Consider the following 18,257-nt stretch of genomic DNA (forward strand, 5'->3'; position numbering starts at 1 on the left):
TATTTTAAAAGAGGAGACACTTGGCATGTTCTTGTGCAAAATTTGTAGACTTTGCATAGTATTATGACCAGGCCTTAACATAGAGACATACTGCAGATTGGATATGCAAGCTGATCAAAATGGAGCGTTGTGTTTTTAATGCCCGAACAATACTTTAGGTTTTGAGTATTGCAGAGAAGGGCAATAGTTGATACTTCCTATAAAGAAAAATATCCCAGGGCTGAAGTAGCCATTCAAGGGAACAAAGAGTCAGACCTTTCATTCAGTAATACAAAGCAAGTATGTTATTTATTCCACTTCCCCGGGAATTACTTACTTGTATAATTGATACTTTGCTTTATGAAAGTGTGGCATATTGTCCAAATGCAAAGGCGCGAGGGTGAACCTGACACCCCACCCCCTGGCCCGCATGCTGTAAGTCACCCTCTGGGGGGCACTTCCCATGTGTTCTTTGCTGCTGGCAAGTGCACTTAGGTTTCAGTGCTGTAACATAGTTTACATTATGCAAGCTACGAAGAAAGTGGAAAGCCTTCAGAGTGCTGGTGAGCCCCGACTTTGGAATGATTTCTCGAACCTCAGAATCAAAGACACTGTTACTGCCTTTACCCAGAATCACTGCTCTGCCTGGCCTCCAATAATAGCAAGTAAAATGGGCTTTGATGTTTATTTTCTTTATTAAACGTTCAAGGGAAAGTTTGAAAAAGATTTCAGTCATTTTCCTTGTTTCCAAAATGGTTATTAGAAAGGTGTGCGTGTAAGAGTGTGTGTTTGTGTGAGCAATGAGCTCAATTCCTCAGTTTGTCAAGTTTACTAAAATAATAGTGCTAAGTGTAGTATCAAGAGATTTCTTTATTGTCTCTGAGAATGGATTTGTATAACCTATTATATCAGGGTGTTTTTGGTTTTTTTCGTTTGTTTGTTACATTTGTTACATTTCCCCCATATCATAACCTCATGAAATTTTCTTCCTTATTGTTTATTTTAAACCAAACAAGCTATGGTTACTGTCATTAAACAAAGCAAACAAAAAAGTCCCAGTGTAATTAATTTTCTTGTGACATCAGTTATCATGGGGTCAAGTGTTCTCTTCTGATGCATACTGTTGTAGCCTATTATCCAGTCCATAGATTCAGAAAACTGTGCAGTTTTGTGGTTTTGAAAGATTTAAACGGTTACTCACTGCCGAGCACACCTGCGAGGATTGCACTGCCCTGAGTCACGTCCGCCTGTCACACTCAAAACCGTGCTTCCTAATTGTGAACCCTGACTCCCTCCCCCTGCTATACTAAGCACTACTTAATTTTTTCCTTTTCTTTTTGATTCCTAGACTAGAAACTAATGCCTAAAAAAGAGATAGCTGTTTTAAATGTATGAGCGCTCCAGTTTTAGGTCAGAAAAACCCAACTCAAAGTAAGCTTAAGCAGAAGGAGACATGTACTTACTATAAGCTAAAAGCCAGGGTCTGGAGCTAAGTGCTGAGCGGATGTCAGAAGTCACTCCTGCCCACCCTGTTCCTTTTTTCTTTCTTGCCTGTGTTTATTTCAGATGGGATCTTTGCATGTAACGCCAAGCTGTGGTCCTGTAGCTTCAGGCTTGCATTCTGAGTACTTGACAGCAATGGGAAGAGAACACCAATTTGAGTAAAAGTTTCCAGAACAGGCTCTGATTTCTCTGGTTTAAAGCATCTTCCTCTTCTTGAAGCAAGCGTTTTTGCTAGGGAATGGAATCCTCTGATCTGGATTGAAGACTAGCCCTAACACCTCCAGGCCACAAAGAGAACGACAGCTTCTGAGAGAAAAATCCAGCTGAGGAAAGAGCGGTGGCTAGAAAAGGTCCACTTCACCTTTGCCACAGAGATTCTGTCGCTCAAGTAGCACCATTTAATGTCGGTTATAGTTCATAGAATGGAAGCACCATGCACTCCAAACCTTAGGTTCTTCACAGATGGAACCACTGAATAAGAGAAGTTATGACTTCGTTAAAGTCACATAGCATTCCTGTTTTCAGGTCACCCTAGTCAGATTCATTTAGGTCCAGATACTGAGTTTGAGAAAGATAATCAGATGCTGTTTTTTTGAAAATTAAATATTAAAAACAATACTGTTTTCTTATTAAAATAGAGGCAACAAGGCTGGGCTCGATACACTCTAGTAACCCCAGCACTTGGAAGGTAGGGGCAGGAGCATCAAGAGTTCAAAGTCACCTTCAGATACGGCAGCGTGATTGAAGACTGCAGATACTGCAGACATGGAAAATGAAGCCAGCCCTCCCCCAGGTGAAAATTGAGGTTATAATGGCTGGATATGGTGTCACAAAGGCCTGTAATCTCAGCTATTTGGGGGTTGAAGAAGTAGGAGAATCACTTTGAGGCCAGCCTCTGGCACATAATAAGACCCTGTCTTAAAATAAAGTATGTGATAATATGTACCTTGCAATGTTATGGGAATCATAGAAATATGTTTTGAATATTAGAAAGTAGCTACAATAACTACCGTTTGTGTTGTCATAAGTGCCAAGCTTTAAGAGCCACGTTCTTTTATTGAATTACTGCCTTGTGATTTATTGTGATCATTCAGAAATGTACATCTCCTTCTTCAGGCAAATACTTTTAGGTTGAAACATTTATATTACTTACAAGCTTAGACATGGAAAATGTTTTCCAGATTACTAGGAAAGTTTGCTCAATTAGAAAATTATTTCTTTAAGAAGTCTTAAGTTGGCTGGAGGTGGCTCAGCAGTTCAGAGCACTGTCTGTTCTCCCAAAGGTCCTGAGTTCAATTCCCAGCAACCACATGGTGATTCACAACCATCTGTAATGAGATCTGGTGCTCTCTTCTGGTGTGCAGGCACACATGCAGGCAGAACACTGTACACGAAATAAATAAATCTTAAAAGAAAAAAAAAGAAGTCTAAGTTATAAATTTACCTTATAGAAGATCATCTAGACTCTAAATGCATAGAAGATGAGCATACATCACATACTGTATTGTGATGTGCTAATTCAGTATAATAGTCTTATGGCAGTATCATGGATCTAAAAGATGTGTGTCATCAAGAGTCAGACAGGTGTGGTGGTCCACACCTTTAATCTCTAGCATTTGGGAGGTAGAGGCAGGGGGATCTCTATGAGTTCCAGGACAGCTACACAGCAAAACCCTGTCTTGAAAAACCAAATGGAAAAGAAAAATTGACATTAAATGGCCAGGGCTTAAAAATGAAGAATTAATGAAAAATATATTAGGAAAATATAAATTTCCCAAGCAAGTGACAGGCTTTTAGTATCTGAATGGCATTATAATAGACAGCATAAAACTGAGCAAAGATGTCATTTTACATTAACATACGAGATACTCCATGTGGACACTAAGCAGTTGTGAACTTATATTGCAAAAGGAATCAAATTCGTATAGCAAAAGCTGGAAAAACAAAATAAAAAGAAACAGTGATAGAAATCTTGAGTATACTCTGAGGAGGCACAAAGTAAGAGATGCACACAGTGATGAAAGTAATAAAACGAGCACAAAATGCTTTGCATTGTCCGCTTGGATTAGTGACTCATTAGACTACTCCAAACCCCACAAGCCTTGAGACTAGAAAGACCGTGTTCTTGATAATAGGTGAGTAGAACTGCAGCTTAAAGTTTAATTCTCGTCCTTGTGGAAATTTAAAACCACTTTCTTGAGTAATTTTGAGCCACTGAAGAAAGATGCATTCACACTTAGGTTATTAACCACTAGAAAATGGAGACAAAAGTAGAAATGAATAAAGTGAGGAAACAGTAAACTATTTGGACTAGTAAATCAAGCCCCAACATAGAGAACCAGAGCTAGTGTTCCGAGTGGCGTTTGGGGTTAAATCTGGGTGTCGGTAACTTAATCAAAGATGAGTAGTCAAACACATGTTTTTGTTTAGCCAGGCAGTTCAAATCCTGAGTGTCAGCCTTGCCTTGCTGTCCAGGCCTGCGCATGGTGCAGGCTTCGCTCTGTGCATTAGCACTGCCTTTCAGCTGTGGGTGAGCGCTCCAGGTATTGTTGACATAGCTACCCACTAGGCATACAAAAGCCGTGATAATCGGGATCCTACCTGTCACTTGAGAAAACCTATAAGGTTGAGAATTTTTTACTACTGTACACAAATGTGAAATGTGTACCAAAAATAGAAAGCAAGAGAAAAATACCATCTGAAACTCATCAACTCCTAACTTGGCAACCCGGTCTTACCAGTTTGCTTTTAGGTTTTTAAAATTAGTTTGTTTAAAGATTTCACGATGAGGTGTCATCATATGGCTCAGAGATTAACTTTGACCCAGAATGCCTCAACTTCCCAAGAGCTAGGACTGCAGGCATGTGCTTATTATACACATGCTTTATACAGCCTAAAGTTTCTTTAATCTTTTGAGTAGAAGTAAATTAATATGGTTCAGGTTCAGAACTTTATGTTGTTAAAAAACAAAACAAAGCAAAACAAAACAAAAATGCCAGTCCTCATCCACTTCCTGTCTGCTGTTTCCTTCAACTTGCTTAGCTATGTTTTTTTTTAACCTCCTTAATTGTCAGTGACAGCTTTGCTGAAGTCGCATTGGAAAGATGTTCTAATAACATTTTACATTAAAGTTAAACATTTTTCATTTTAAGGAAATTTCTTAATGTCAATACTTCAAACTAATGTGGCTCTATGACTTTCTAAAAAGAGAATATGCAAGGTCCGTGGTGCTCCAGACTCCATAGGCTCCTCTGGCTAGTTGTCTGTGCTGGTCTTCTGTGGCGCTCTTGTCACCTCCAAGTCCTTTTATCCTTCCTCCCACCTTCCCACTAGACTCCCTATGCTTTGCCGTGTGTTTGGCTGTGAGTCTCAGCGTCTGTTTTGAACTGCTGCTGGGTGGAGCCTGTCAGAGGACAACCTTACTAGGCTCCTGTCTGCAAGTATAGCAGAGTTATCGTTAATAGTGCAGGGGTTGGCTCTCTCCCATGGGTGGGCCTTGGATTGGACCAGGCATTGGTTGGACATCCCTCAGTCTCTGCTGTATCTGTTCCATTTTTTATCCCTGCATGTCTTGTAGGCAGGGTGAGTTTTGGATCAAAGTTTTTGTGGGAGGGCTGGTGTTCTCCCTCTCCTAGGAGTCGTGTATAGTTAGAGTGTGTCTTCTATGTAGACATAGCCAGTGTGCAGCTCAGACTTCATGTGGCCCAGTAGGAAAGGGGGGTCTCTGACATGGACGCTGCTGCATGCTTTTTGATCAGCCCCACCCTGCGCCCCCCCCCCCCCCACACTGGGCTGCCTCTCTGGGCCATAGGGGAAGAGGACAAATTCAGTCCTGATAGGACTTGTTGAGCTAGGGTGAATGGGTAGGGGGGCTGCCCTTTTCCAAGGAATAAGGGAGGGGGGTCGGGGAGTGAGGGTAGGACTGGGAAGAGAGGAGGGTGGGGGCTAGGACCAGGATGTACAGTGAATAGCTACATTTAAAAAGAAAATATGCTGGGCAGTAATGGTACACGTCTTTAATTCCAGACAGAGGCAAGTGGGTTCTGTGAATTTGAGGCCTGCCTGGTCTACAGAACGAGTTCCAAGGCAGCCGGGCCTACATACAAGAGAAATCCAGTCTCATAGAAGGAAGGGAGGAAGGAAGGAAGGGAGGGAGGGAGGGAGGGAGGGAGGGAGGGAGGGAGGAAGGAAGGAAGGAGAAAAGTATAGAGAAATAAAATTTCACCCTTTCAAGCATGTGTACAACTATTGTTTGTATAACTGTTACTTACTGTTTGCATACTAATTTATAATTTTGACTTCTTTTGTATAACTGCATTTACTGTTTATCTTCCTGGGAATTCTATTTTAAAGGTTCATGTTACTGTACTCATTTTCCTCAAGAAGCAAATTGAAGTTCATATTTTGATTGTCAGAAAATATAAGCTTTGACTATTAAGTGCGATTCTTTTTTTTTTTTTTTTTTAAACTCTAGCCAAATCTTAAATTGCTAATCATGATTTCAAGTGGTTTATATTCATTTTTCTATTTGTTTGTTTTGATTTTTCAGACAGGATCTGCCTTTGTAGCCCTGGCTGGCCTGGAACTCACAGAGACCCATCAGCTTTTTCCTCCTGACTAGGATTAAAGTCATGTACTTACCACTCCTAGCTATATCCATTTTGATACACATGTAGAGCAGAGAGACAGACAGACAGACAGACGAGGGAGAGGCGGGGGTGGGTAGAGTCCATACTCCTGTACTTTTGCTGGTCATCGTACCTTTATACTCTCTGCTTGACCAGAAGAAGGGCACTTGTGTCTAAGAGTTGTTAGCACAGTAGAGGTTTAATTGCCATGAGTAAATTAAAGAGCATTGTAAATACTTTTTTCTTATGAACATAAAAAATACCATTTTCTACAATTGTGTTTGTTTGTTGAGACTGGGCCTCGCATAGATCAGGCTGGCCTTGAACTTCTGGTCTTGGTTGTACCTAAGTACTGAGATTATAAGTGGGCACTGCCATATCCAAACTGCTGTTTATTTTAAACTATTTGACTTAATACTTGATATTTGCCTTATATTTCTAAGTTGACTTTTTCCTAAGTTATATTGTGTAGTAGAAAAATATTTCATCAGTGAATACATTGTCATGTGAAGAGGTTTTTTTTTTTTTTTTAATCTTCTTGAGTTATCTTTCCATGCTGTGTGTGGTGGGGGGGGGGTGTATGATCTTATGTTCCTTGGGTGCCTATCCTCTGGTGCCATCCATCTTCTTCAGGCAGTCTCTCTCATTGGGATGGTGTTCACCAAGTAGGCTAAGCTGGCTAGCCTGTGAAACCTAGGTATCTGCCCGTCTCTGCCTCCCTGGTGCACATACATGGTTGCATGGTACCTTTTAAAAAATACATGTGTTTGGGGGGGGGGGTTGGTTGGAGCAATAAATAGTCCAGAAGTTTAGAGTACTTGTTGCTCTTCTAGAGGAACCAGGTTCCATTCCCAGCACCCACATAGTGGCTTACAAACATCTGTAAGTCCAGTTCCATGTCATGCCCTCTTCTGGCTTCTGTGGGCACCAGTGTACACATGACATACATACTTATGTAGGTAAGACACTCATACATATTAAAAAACAATTAAGAAAAATTATATACATGGGTTCCTTGTCCTTCGTACTTGCCAAACAAACACCTTACTGATTGAGTCACCTCCGTCTCGTGTACGTGCGTGCGTGTGTGCGTCTGTGTGTGGGAGGGAGGGTAGGGGGAGGAAGTTTTGTTATAGTTATGCTGGCCTAGAACTATGAACCCCAGGCACCTGTGGGATGTAACAGCAGTCCTCCTGCTCCAGCCTCTGCCGCACTAGGGTTATAGGTTGGGGTACCATATCTGACTAGGCTCCCCCTTCAGATGGCATGTGAACTGTGTCTTCAAAACACTTGTAATGCCTCATATTTTCTAAGCCATGTTGTGTTTCCCTGATTTTCCCAAGGAATGGATAAAGCACGGGGCACTCTTAGTGCCCCTGTCAACAGGTCACTGTGTGTGTGTCTCATTCAGCTGTACACACTTTTTGTTGGGCTCTAACGTCAGAATCTCATTGTCTGCTACTTTTTCTGCTCAGAGGCAGTCGTTTCTCTCTATTGTGCTGATTCTGATGGGCTTTTGCTTAGAAAGTGGGTAAGCAGGTTTGTGAAAAATCACATGCCTAATAAGTCCATCTTTGTGAGGGGCCTTAGGTATTAAGAATGTAGCTACAGTACAGAGGCCATCCGCTGTTTCTTTCAATACGCAATGGCCTTTGCTTGTTGGGTTCCTAGATCAGAACAATATTTAATCTTTGAGTAAATGAGGTGTTTAATAACTGTATTTTAAGAATATCTTATATTTTCCTTTTGCTATTGCTCTGATTTATTCTAATATTGAGTTAGAGTATTAGCCACTTACGGAGAAAGTTTGGAATAACCCAGTTATCTTTTCAGTTTAGTACAATAACTTTAATGAAAATTTTCTTTTGAATTTGACTTCTGTTCTTTCTTCTTTTTCCCCGTCTACCAGGGAGTAACTATTCCCAGCCAGAGGCGCTATGTATATTATTATAGCTACCTGTTAAAGCATCACCTGGACTACAGACCAGTGGCACTGCTGTTTCACAAGATGATGTTTGAGACTATTCCTATGTTCAGTGGCGGGACGTGCAGTAAGTGCTCTCAGTTCTCATCTGCTTGTGTGGGGAACTTCTTTCTATTACTGTATCTAAATGTGTAAAAATTTAGAAATAAATTTACAGGTTAAACATATGCAGGAGAGTGTATTTCTGAAGTGTTGGGAGTAGTTAGTTCAGTTATTCAGCTCATTGGGTTAAGAAACCTAAGAACAATGAATTGTAGTGTTTTTGAAGTGAGTTCTATTTATGGGAGAAATACTCTGTGTTATAGCCACCAAGTGTTCTGACAAAATAATAGAAAGATGCTCTGACGGGCCAACCTGTGATGGCAGTGGGATCACCAGCTTACCAAGTCCTTCGTCTGAGGGAGACAAGTGTTCACAGTCACTGTGACAGAGAGAGGCCAGAGCAGTATTCTCGAAATACAGAGACTGAGAGGGTAGTGGAGTCAGGGTGTGTGAAGAAAGCTGATGCAGCTTTCGGTTACTGCCCTCAGCTTGTGCCTTGGCCGCGCCATCTTACTGAGTTTGCTTGTCCGTAAAATAAAGGAATCTTGAGATCTGACCCTCCCTTTATAAGTACAGGGTCACAACACTGGAGTCTGCTTGTAATTTCTCTCTTTCACCTTAGCAACCATCTGCCTACCTCACATTAACCCACCCAGGCCATTTTGATCTTGTTTTCCTTTCCTGCTGTTCTTGGCTAAAGTTCTTAACTACAGACCTAGGAACAGGAAGCCCTATACTTGGACCCAAAGCACTTACTTAATGAAGGGAAATGTATGGGTGGGATGTGTATGGAAAATATATGGAGGAGTTTTATGCAGCCTTAATAAGGCCAAGCTGCCACGCGGTCTTTTTTCTGTATCAGTTTTTAGACCCTGAACGTCTAAGCACCACAGGGGAGTAGTGGTCAATCATGTCCTAGTTTCAGATAGATGTCACTTACTAGAATCCCTTAATATTATTTTATGGATGCTTTGCAATTTGTCAGTTATTTTAGTTTTTTCTAAAATAATTTATATAGAGAAAATTAATTTCTTGGAGTCTTTTATCTTTGTCAGATAGACTTGATTATCGTGAGTGTGACAATTAGTATAGGCCCCTGATTTATTAACATAGCTGTTGGAAGTTCTAAGGAACTTCTATACTGATCATGTTAGTATGATTTTTAAAGCTTGACTACAAGGCACAATGGACTGTGGAAAGCCATTGGCCTAGGAACATCACCAGGTTCGTTGAGAAGGAAAAAGGACAACAACTCATGTTCTTCCTATAGTTTCTGTATCAGTAGAAAAGCCAAACAAAGGTTATTCGTGGGTAATAAGGAAAAGCTCTCTCTGCTCAGGAGTCTTATTAGGTACCAACACTGTATTTATCACCCCTGTTGCAGTGAAAAGACACCATGACCACAGTAACTCTTATAAAGGAAAGCATTTAATTGGGACTTGTTTACAGTTTCAGAGATTTAGTCCATTATCAGTCAGCCTGGCATAAAGCATGGTGGCACACCCCAGCAAGGCCACACCTCCTAATCCTTCTCAATAGTGCCACTCCCTGATGACCAAGCCTTCAAATATATGAGCCTATGGGGGCCATTCTCATTCAAACCACCACAGATAACCAAGTGAAAACCACTCAGTGCTCCCCCACCACACACATGCGCTCTCTCTGTCTCTGTCTCAGCCTCTCTCACCAAGGGTAGAGGCCAGGGTCTTATGCACTGGGCAAATACTCCACTGCTGAGCCTCTACCGCAACCTGCAATCAGTAGTGTCAGATTTTGAGCTGATAAAATTATAAAGCATTTTATCTCAATAATGTTTACCATACTCCTGTTCATTTGTTTCATGTTATAGCTCACTATTATATAAAGTCTTGTAAAGTGTCTCATTGCGCATTGAACCTTTAGCCTTTGAAGTGCATTCACAGATTGTTGATGTGATGTTTCTCCTTTTGGAGGTAGTTTTCGTGATAAATGTCTGTAAATCCATGTTAGACTAACCCTATATGCTTTTTACTAAGGATCCTATTTTCTATGAGATGCTGTGGTATTGCTTTTATACACTAAGTACATAAATCTTTATAGTTTTATTAAGTTGGAAGTTTCACTTAAATTGCTTTGGCTTTCACATTGTTCCCAGTCATTGGTCACATTGATAAAAAATCTGCTTTTCATCCTCAAAGAAATAATACCTTTGGTGTTGATATCTATACACACACACACACACACACACACACACACACACACACACACACACACACACACACACACACACACACCCTCTACTTTTAGCATGTTAGTTTTCTGTTTCTCTCTACCTATAAATGATTTTTTAATACATTTTAGAGACAGGCTTTCTCGGTGTAGCCTTGGCTGTCCTGGACTTGATTTGTAGACCAGTCTGGCCTGGAAGTCACAAAGGTCGGCCTGCCTCTGCGTCTTCAATGCTGGGATCAAAGGCATGCACGACCACACCTGGCAATCCTTTCCACATCTTTAACTATCTTTTGGTTGAGTTGCTAACCTAAATCATGATGATGTTTGAGAAACTGTACTTAAGCACTAATTTTAAAACAGACCTAGATTGGAACCAAGTAATTGTTGATGAAAACAGTGTTTAGAGGGAAGACGGGCTCTGCTGTAGTTACCCCTCGGAGCCTGCTGCGTTCCTGCAGACATCTAGGAGGTTTTCCTTTCTGATTCTCATTATTTTGATTTTTATACCTTTAAATTAAATGCCTGCTAACATACCCATGTGAGTATGGGCAGCACAAATTGGACTTAGTGGGTTTCAAAAAAAAAAAAAAAAAGAAGAAGAAGAAGAAGAAAGAAAAACCACAGAGGACATGAAGTTGGGGAGAAGACTTGGGGATGCATCCAGGAAGAGATAGAAAGCAAAGTGGCAAGTGAATTGGATCAAAATACATTGAATGCTTGTCCGAAATTCTGAAGAAATTAAAAATAATATATTAAAACCATGTGGAGAGAGGGTGGGAATGGCAAGATACAAGAAAGGAGATAACAATTTGAATAAATAAATAATCATGTGGGCTAGAGTTTATTAAAGTTTTCTCTTAAAGTTGCCCTTATGCAGTTAACACTAGGAAATTATTCTATGCTTGCAGTAATGGTGGTGGGTCTTTTGCATAATGTTCATGTTCATGTTGCATAATGTTGATGTTAATACATTGCTAGAGTCTAGTCTTAGAATTTACTGTTTATGAAGTAGTAACTGATTTTCATATCTGTAATAGAGCTTGAGGGTTCAAGTTGAAGAGATCCTTACTAAGATTGGTTATATTTTTACATAATTAATTCTGCTGATTTGTTTTAGATCAGCAGTTGATATAAGGAATTACCAATTTGTGTATGTTTTTGTTACTTTCTCATTAAAATAGTTTCTGATAATTTGAGTGCTCATTTTTTGGTGAAACGATCTCATTGTGTTTGACCACACAGATCCTCAGTTCGTGGTCTGCCAGCTAAAGGTGAAGATATATTCCTCCAGTTCAGGACCCACACGCCGGGAGGACAAGTACATGCACTTCGAGTTCCCTCAGCCATTGCCTGTGTGCGGTGACATCAAAGTAGAATTCTTCCACAAACAGAACAAGATGCTCAAAAAGGTTTGCACTGTAGTTCTGTTGGGTTGACATAGGCATGCTTTGATGAGTAACCTCAGGGCCTTTTGCTTGCAGCCTTTGGTTAGGAAATTATTCTGTAAGGAGAGACTTAAGACAGAATATTTCTCTGCCATCTAACTGAGCTCCGGTTACTTTTTTGTTAGATTTACAGAAATTTACTTCTGTGGTATTGATGAGACATGTAAGCAGAACACACACACACACACACACACACACACACACACACACACACACACACAACCACATGCCCATTTTGTTGGCCTTTTCAGTTTGTTCTGTGGCCTTATGCAACACAAACCATGTCTTTCCCATTAGGGTTTTATGTTGAGACTGGACTAATTTATATTTTGTTTCCCCAGAATCACCGAGTATTTAGTCAGCATTATTTAGCAGAAAGAAATGGCTATGAAGAAGTAGTAAAACAAACAAAAAACCCTGAAGCCAGTCTCAATGGCACACGCCTTTAATCCCAGCACTCAAGGAGGCAGAGGCAAGCAAATCTCTATGAGTTCAAGGCCAGCCTGGTCTCCAAGTGAGTCTAGGACAGCCAAGGCTACAAAGAGAAACTGTCTCAAACAAACAAACAAACAAACAAATCCTGATAAATTTAAAGATGCAGTTCAGTATTACTGAGACTTGAGACACGTAAGAGAAGGCAAAGTCTCAGCTGTAGACCTTCGTTTGGAACACAATGTGACCATTTAAAGTGAGTCTATGGAGTTTTAGCTAGGACGGAGCAAGACACCAGAAGCATGTGGGATAGTAAATTGCCAGAAAGGGGATTTCATTTTCTCAGTCTTTGTGTTTTTTGTGTGTGTTTGTTTGTTTTTTGTTTTGTTCTAAAGCGATAAAAGGAAATTTCACTCACTGTAGGACTTTTAAATGTGGACTTGATTTATTAGGAGAACTATTTCCTTTTTCTAGGATACCAGTTGTTAAGAAAAATCGTAAACCTACTAAATTAATGTTTTTATCATAGACTTATTTTTACCTCTCATGAAGGACAAAAGCTATGTATTTGAGGCGTGTTTTTTGCTGTTGTTTTTTTCCTCTTACAGTTTTTTGTTTTGTTTTGTTTTGTTTTTTTGTTTGTTTTTGGATTTGAGACAGGTTTCTCTTTGTATCTCTGGCTGTGCTGGAACTGTAGACCACATAAAATTGTGCATGTGTGTGCATTTTTCTTACTGGTTTTCTTGTGTTTGTAGATCAGGTTGGCCTAGAACTTACTAAGTAGACCAGGCTGGCCTCAGATGAAGTAGCCCTGCTTTCACCCCCAGTGCAGTGATTAGAGGTCTGAGCCACCACATGGGGCTTAATATGGTCTCTAAAAATAGATACCTACCTCATATCTCCTTGTGCTTTTAGAAATGTGCTGTTTCTTACTCCAGATCTGAGTTACACATTTATATACATGAAACTGTATCTTAGATTACTTTTCATAAATTTCCATTTACCTTAGCTTTTTTCCTGACTAACCTATAGAAACAGTTTTAGAAAATTAGCATACATTAATGAGCCACGTTTTGGAAGTTTAAATATTACTTTGCTTTCTTCTAAGTAAAATCTAATTGTCAACTTAACAAGTTTGTTAAAATTATTAAGATCAATAAGGTTTTAAAAGGCTTGCTGTGGGCTGGAGAGATGACTCAGCAGTTAGGAGCACTGACTGCTCTCCAGAGGACCCAGGTTTGGTTCCTAGCACCCGCATGCTGCCTTACACCCATCTGCGGCTCCTGTTCCAGGGACCCCGTCTCCTGGCCTCCATGGGTATCGAGCATGCCCAGGGTGCACAGACATGAAGCCAGGCAAAAATGTAGTTGGGCTTACGGTGAAGTACAAACACCTGAACTTTGCTTCTTTCTACGTACACACAAACTCAAAAGCATTTTTTAAAATCCAGTATTAGAGCTGGGTGTGGTAGCGCCTTTAATTTCAGCACTCAGGGAAGCAGAGGCCAGCGGATCTCTGAGTTTGAGGCCAGTCTGGTCTATAAAGTGAGTCCAGGACAGCCAAGGCTACACAGAGAAACCCTTTCTCAAAAACCAACAACAACAATAATAATTTATATATTCCGGTATTAGAATAGGAAATATTTTTCTTTGGATTTCAAGATAAGAGTAAGTTACCAGATTTTACAGGATTATATTTTTATCTGACAAATTTAGGAAAGGTAACTTAGTGAATAAGAGTATTCCACAAGGTGTTTGCCTTTACTTGAAATATCAGATCATATGTGCCTTATTACATTGGTATTTGTGGTATATTTTTAAAGAAGTGAAATTCATCTCTTATTTCTTTCTTTCTGCTTTAGGACAAAATGTTTCACTTTTGGGTAAATACATTCTTCATACCAGGACCAGAGGAAACCTCAGAAAAAGTGGAAAATGGAAGTCTCTGCGATCAGGAAGTGGATAGCATTTGCAGTGTGGAGAGGGCAGACAATGACAAGGAGTACCTAGTGCTTACCCTCACGAAAAGTGACCTCGACAAGGCAAACAAAGACAAGGCCAACCGATACTTCTCTCCAAATTTTAAGGTCAGTTAAAAGCATTTGGGATGGGAGTGTGTGCTTTATTCTAAGTATGAAGCTGAAGTGCTAAACCTTGCGTTAGTATCCTTCAATTTGTACCATTCCCAGTGGCCGCCCAGCCCTTCCTTTTTCTGTTTATTACTCTATTTGCTCTTGTTCCTTATCCTCCTCTGTCGTCTTCCTCCTTAAGCCTTTCCTTTCTCTGTTTTTAAGTTCTTTTTTTCATTAAATTGTATTTGTTTCTTTTACATGTTAAGTGAAAATAGACCTAATATTCAATGCCTTTGGATCTCAGGTTTGTTTTAAGTTTTCTTTAGAGTCCTGGTTTTCTTTTGCACAAATTTCTTTTCTTTTGTACAACTTTACATTGCTGTCAACCACCTGCCTTCTGGGTTTTTAGATAGGGTCTTGGTGTATAGGCCCAGGCTGGCCTTGAACTGGTATGCCTCACCTGGTAATCATTTGCTTTTAAAATGTATTTATCTCTAGTTTTACTGTTTTAACATTTCTCCAGCAATGTACTTCAGTGCTTGCCTAATATGGGTGATCCCCTGAGTTCAACAAGTAGTACAAAAACAATCAATATAAAATAAAGTGTAAAAAGTTAGCCAGGTGTGGAGATGCACGTCTTTGATCCCAGCACTCGGGAGGCAGAGGCAGGCAGATCTCTGTGAGTTCGAGGCCAGCCTGGTTTACAAAATGAGTCCAGGACAGCCAGAGATGTTACACAGAGTAACCCTGTCTCAAAAAAACAAAAAGGAAAAGTTATTGTAGAGAAAAACTATTTTCGTTGTCACTAAGCAAATTTATCAAGTAAGCACAAAATAAGTTCTATAAACCTTGCAACTGGCAAAGGTGACCTGATCAAATGGATAGTATGTAAAGAGAGGTGTGAATGACATGAGAAAATTTACACATGTAAATTGTAAATGGCCTAATTAACAGATACTGGGAAGAGTGGAGGTGAGTTGATTCAAGAATCCTGAGGCAGGAATGAGCTTTGTCTATTTGAGTGGCTGAAGTCATTTCCACGGAGAGTCACAGGAACCAGTCTTGATGTGAATGTGTGGAGTGCTGAGCACAGAGAATATGTAAACCTTGTAATCTGAGCTCGTCTTTAAATGTCCAGCTTACTACCTTACATTGAGACTGGCTTGGAAACTAGGGAGAGGCGGCAGGGTTGAAGTGGGGTGAGTTGGGAAGTGAGCACATTGGTTAGTGCAGATAAGAGGTGGTTGCGTGGTCTCAAGTAGTAGCAGGAACAGTGGTAAAATTCGTAAAATACTTTGAAGGGGGAATTTAAAGCAAATGTTGGTTATAAGAAAGAGTCATAGTGCATTGAATAATGAGAAAGAAGCTATAGACAGAATACAGATCTAGTTTAAGTCTGGTCTCCTGCCAGCTATCCATCAGGCATTGTCTTCTAGCATGTTGCCTGGTCTTCTGGGTTTGTTTTTTGTGTTTTTTTTTAAATGGAAATACATAACTTATTTAGTTTTAACAGTTACTGCAGCCATGCATCTAAAGGCTGCTGACCCATTCTTTGGACCACTATGTGGTCTCTCTTAGCTTCCTCCAATTTCTCATTCGGTGAAGACTTCAGGGCTAATTTATCTTGAACATTTTATTATTAACCATTGATGTATAATATCACTAATATAAAAATAAAGTTGTCTGAAACAAATTGTAAGAGAAATATTTCAGAAGCATTTGTAAATTAGATACTGTGATTTAGTTAGGCCGAGGTCACTGTCTTCAGTTTGCACTTTTATATACTCATATAGTACTTATAGCTTATGTCCCTTTAAAAATGGTTATCACATGTCAGTGTATCTTTTCAGTGTACAGTAGACAATCTTAAGATCATTTGAAAAGCAGAGCCCTTCAAAATTCATGTTTGTTACAGTACTTTCAAGTCAATCTGTAACAACAAATGTCTTTACTAATATAAAATTCATCTTCATTGTTCATTTTTATCTTAAACTTTCTTTCTCTAGGTGAAATTATACTTTACAAAAACAGTAGAGGAGCCATCCAATCCAGAGGCTAGCAGTTCAACTTCTGTGACACCAGATGTGAGTGACAATGAACCTGATCATTACAGATACTCTGACACCACTGACTCTGACCCAGAGAACGAACCTTTTGATGAAGATCAGCATTCACAGATTACAAAAGTCTGATTTTTTTTTTTTTTTTAATCAAGAGGGATAAAATACCATGAAAAAAAAAAACTTGAATAAACTGAAATGGACCTTTTTTTTTTTTTTTTTAAATGGCAATAGGACATTGTGTCAGATTGCAGTTATAGGAACAATTCTCTTCTCCTGACCAATCTTGTTCTACCCTATACACCCACAGGGTTTTGACACTTGTTGTCCAGTTAAAAAAGGTTGTGTAGCTGTGTCATGTATATACCTTTTTGTGTCAAAAGGACATTTAAAATTCAATTAGGATAAATAAAGATGGCACTTTCCCATTTTATTCCAGTTTTATAAAAAGTGGAGACAGACTGATGTGTATACGTAGGAGTTTTTCCTTTTATTTTCTGTCACCAGCTGAAGTGGCTGAAGAGCTCTGGTTCCCAGGTTCACGTCCTACCCCTCTGCACTTGTGGCAACAGATAAGTTTGCAGTTGGCTAAGAGAAGTTTCTGCAGGGTCTTGCTACATTCTAATGCATGTACTTGGGTTGAGGGAATGAGGGAATGCTCAGAAAGGAGTATTTTAGCTGGGCTCTGGACCATATGCCGTCTCCAGCTACTTACACACGCCTTTCTCTAGCATGCTACAGTTACTAATCTGGACATGGAGAAATTGGCCGCTGTCACTGCTTGTTGTTTGTGCATTTTAAAAGAGCATATTGGTGCTAGAAAAGGCAGCTAGAGTGAGTAAATTTGTATTGGGGTATAGGAATGAACCGTCTACAGCATGTTAGAGTCAACAAACGAAGGGATATAAAAATGACGTGGTCATAGATAAGAGACACAGCAACAATGACTTCACCATACAAACGTGGAGGCTATCAACAAAGAATGGGCTGGAAACGGAAAAATTGACAATGATTTATTCAGTATGCTTTCTCAGTTGTAATTGACTGCTCCATCCCCTATATAATCGAGGCCAGTGCTAAAAGTCAGATTCTCTTAGTCCCTACATCAGTTAACACCTTTACATTTATTTTTATTGATTTTCAATCATATGCCTACTGTGGATGCTTCATGTGCTGGCTGCCAGTTTCTTTTTCTCATTAAATATAAAATATTTTGTAATTCTTCACAGGAAATTTCAATTTGAGATTCAACAGTAAGCAGGTTTTTTTTTCTATGAAGATTGATGATGCACATACTCAGTCCAGTAGCTGTCAGGTGTCCCACCCTTTGACCTTACACATTCTATTACAATGAGTTTTGCAGTTTTGCACATTTTTTAAATGTCATTAACTGTTAGGGAATTTTACTTGAATACTGAATACATATAATGTGTATATTAAAAAAGTCATTGTTTGTGTTAAAAAGGAAATTAGAGTTGCAGTAAATTTTCGGCACTGCACGAATAATAAGGCATTTAAGTTTTTCCAGTAGAAATTGTCCTACAGATGCTTTATCGACTTGCTATTGAAAGAGTAGATCTTTTTTTTTAATATGCAGTGTTGAGTCACTTCTTTATTGTGGTAGAGTTGGGATTAGGGCTTCAACTTCACTTCTTAAATATCATTATATGTTCGATATGCCCAGACTGCATACAATTTAAAGCAAGAGTACATCTACTATTGTAATGGTAATGTGAAGATGCATTAAAAAGGATTTCTTTTCCTGGGAATTTGGTGTCTTTGAAATTATATCTTGACCTTAACATTTGAATATCCAGCCATTATCTTTCTTAATGGTATGAAGTCCCATTTTCAATAACTTATTGGTGCTGCAATTGTTCACTAGCTGTGGTCTGATCTAGT

General features: G+C 39.5%; 1 protein-coding gene across 1 annotated transcript in view; it reads left to right on the forward strand.

The window, feature by feature from the left end:
• Window positions 1–16,574, forward strand: part of Pten (phosphatase and tensin homolog) — a 64,640-nt gene extending 48,066 nt beyond the window's left edge. The window contains exons 8-11 of the mRNA XM_051146944.1: window positions 8,020–8,161; window positions 11,590–11,756; window positions 14,086–14,310; window positions 16,302–16,574. Of these exons, the coding sequence (XP_051002901.1) occupies window positions 8,020–8,161; window positions 11,590–11,756; window positions 14,086–14,310; window positions 16,302–16,487 (720 nt within the window). The 3' untranslated portion in view covers window positions 16,488–16,574. The remainder of the gene's footprint in view (window positions 1–8,019; window positions 8,162–11,589; window positions 11,757–14,085; window positions 14,311–16,301) is intronic.
• Window positions 16,575–18,257: the final 1,683 nt, after the last annotated feature.

The sequence above is a fragment of the Acomys russatus genome, chromosome 5 (genome assembly GCF_903995435.1).
Source record: "Acomys russatus chromosome 5, mAcoRus1.1, whole genome shotgun sequence".
Lineage (NCBI taxonomy): Eukaryota > Metazoa > Chordata > Mammalia > Rodentia > Muridae > Acomys > Acomys russatus.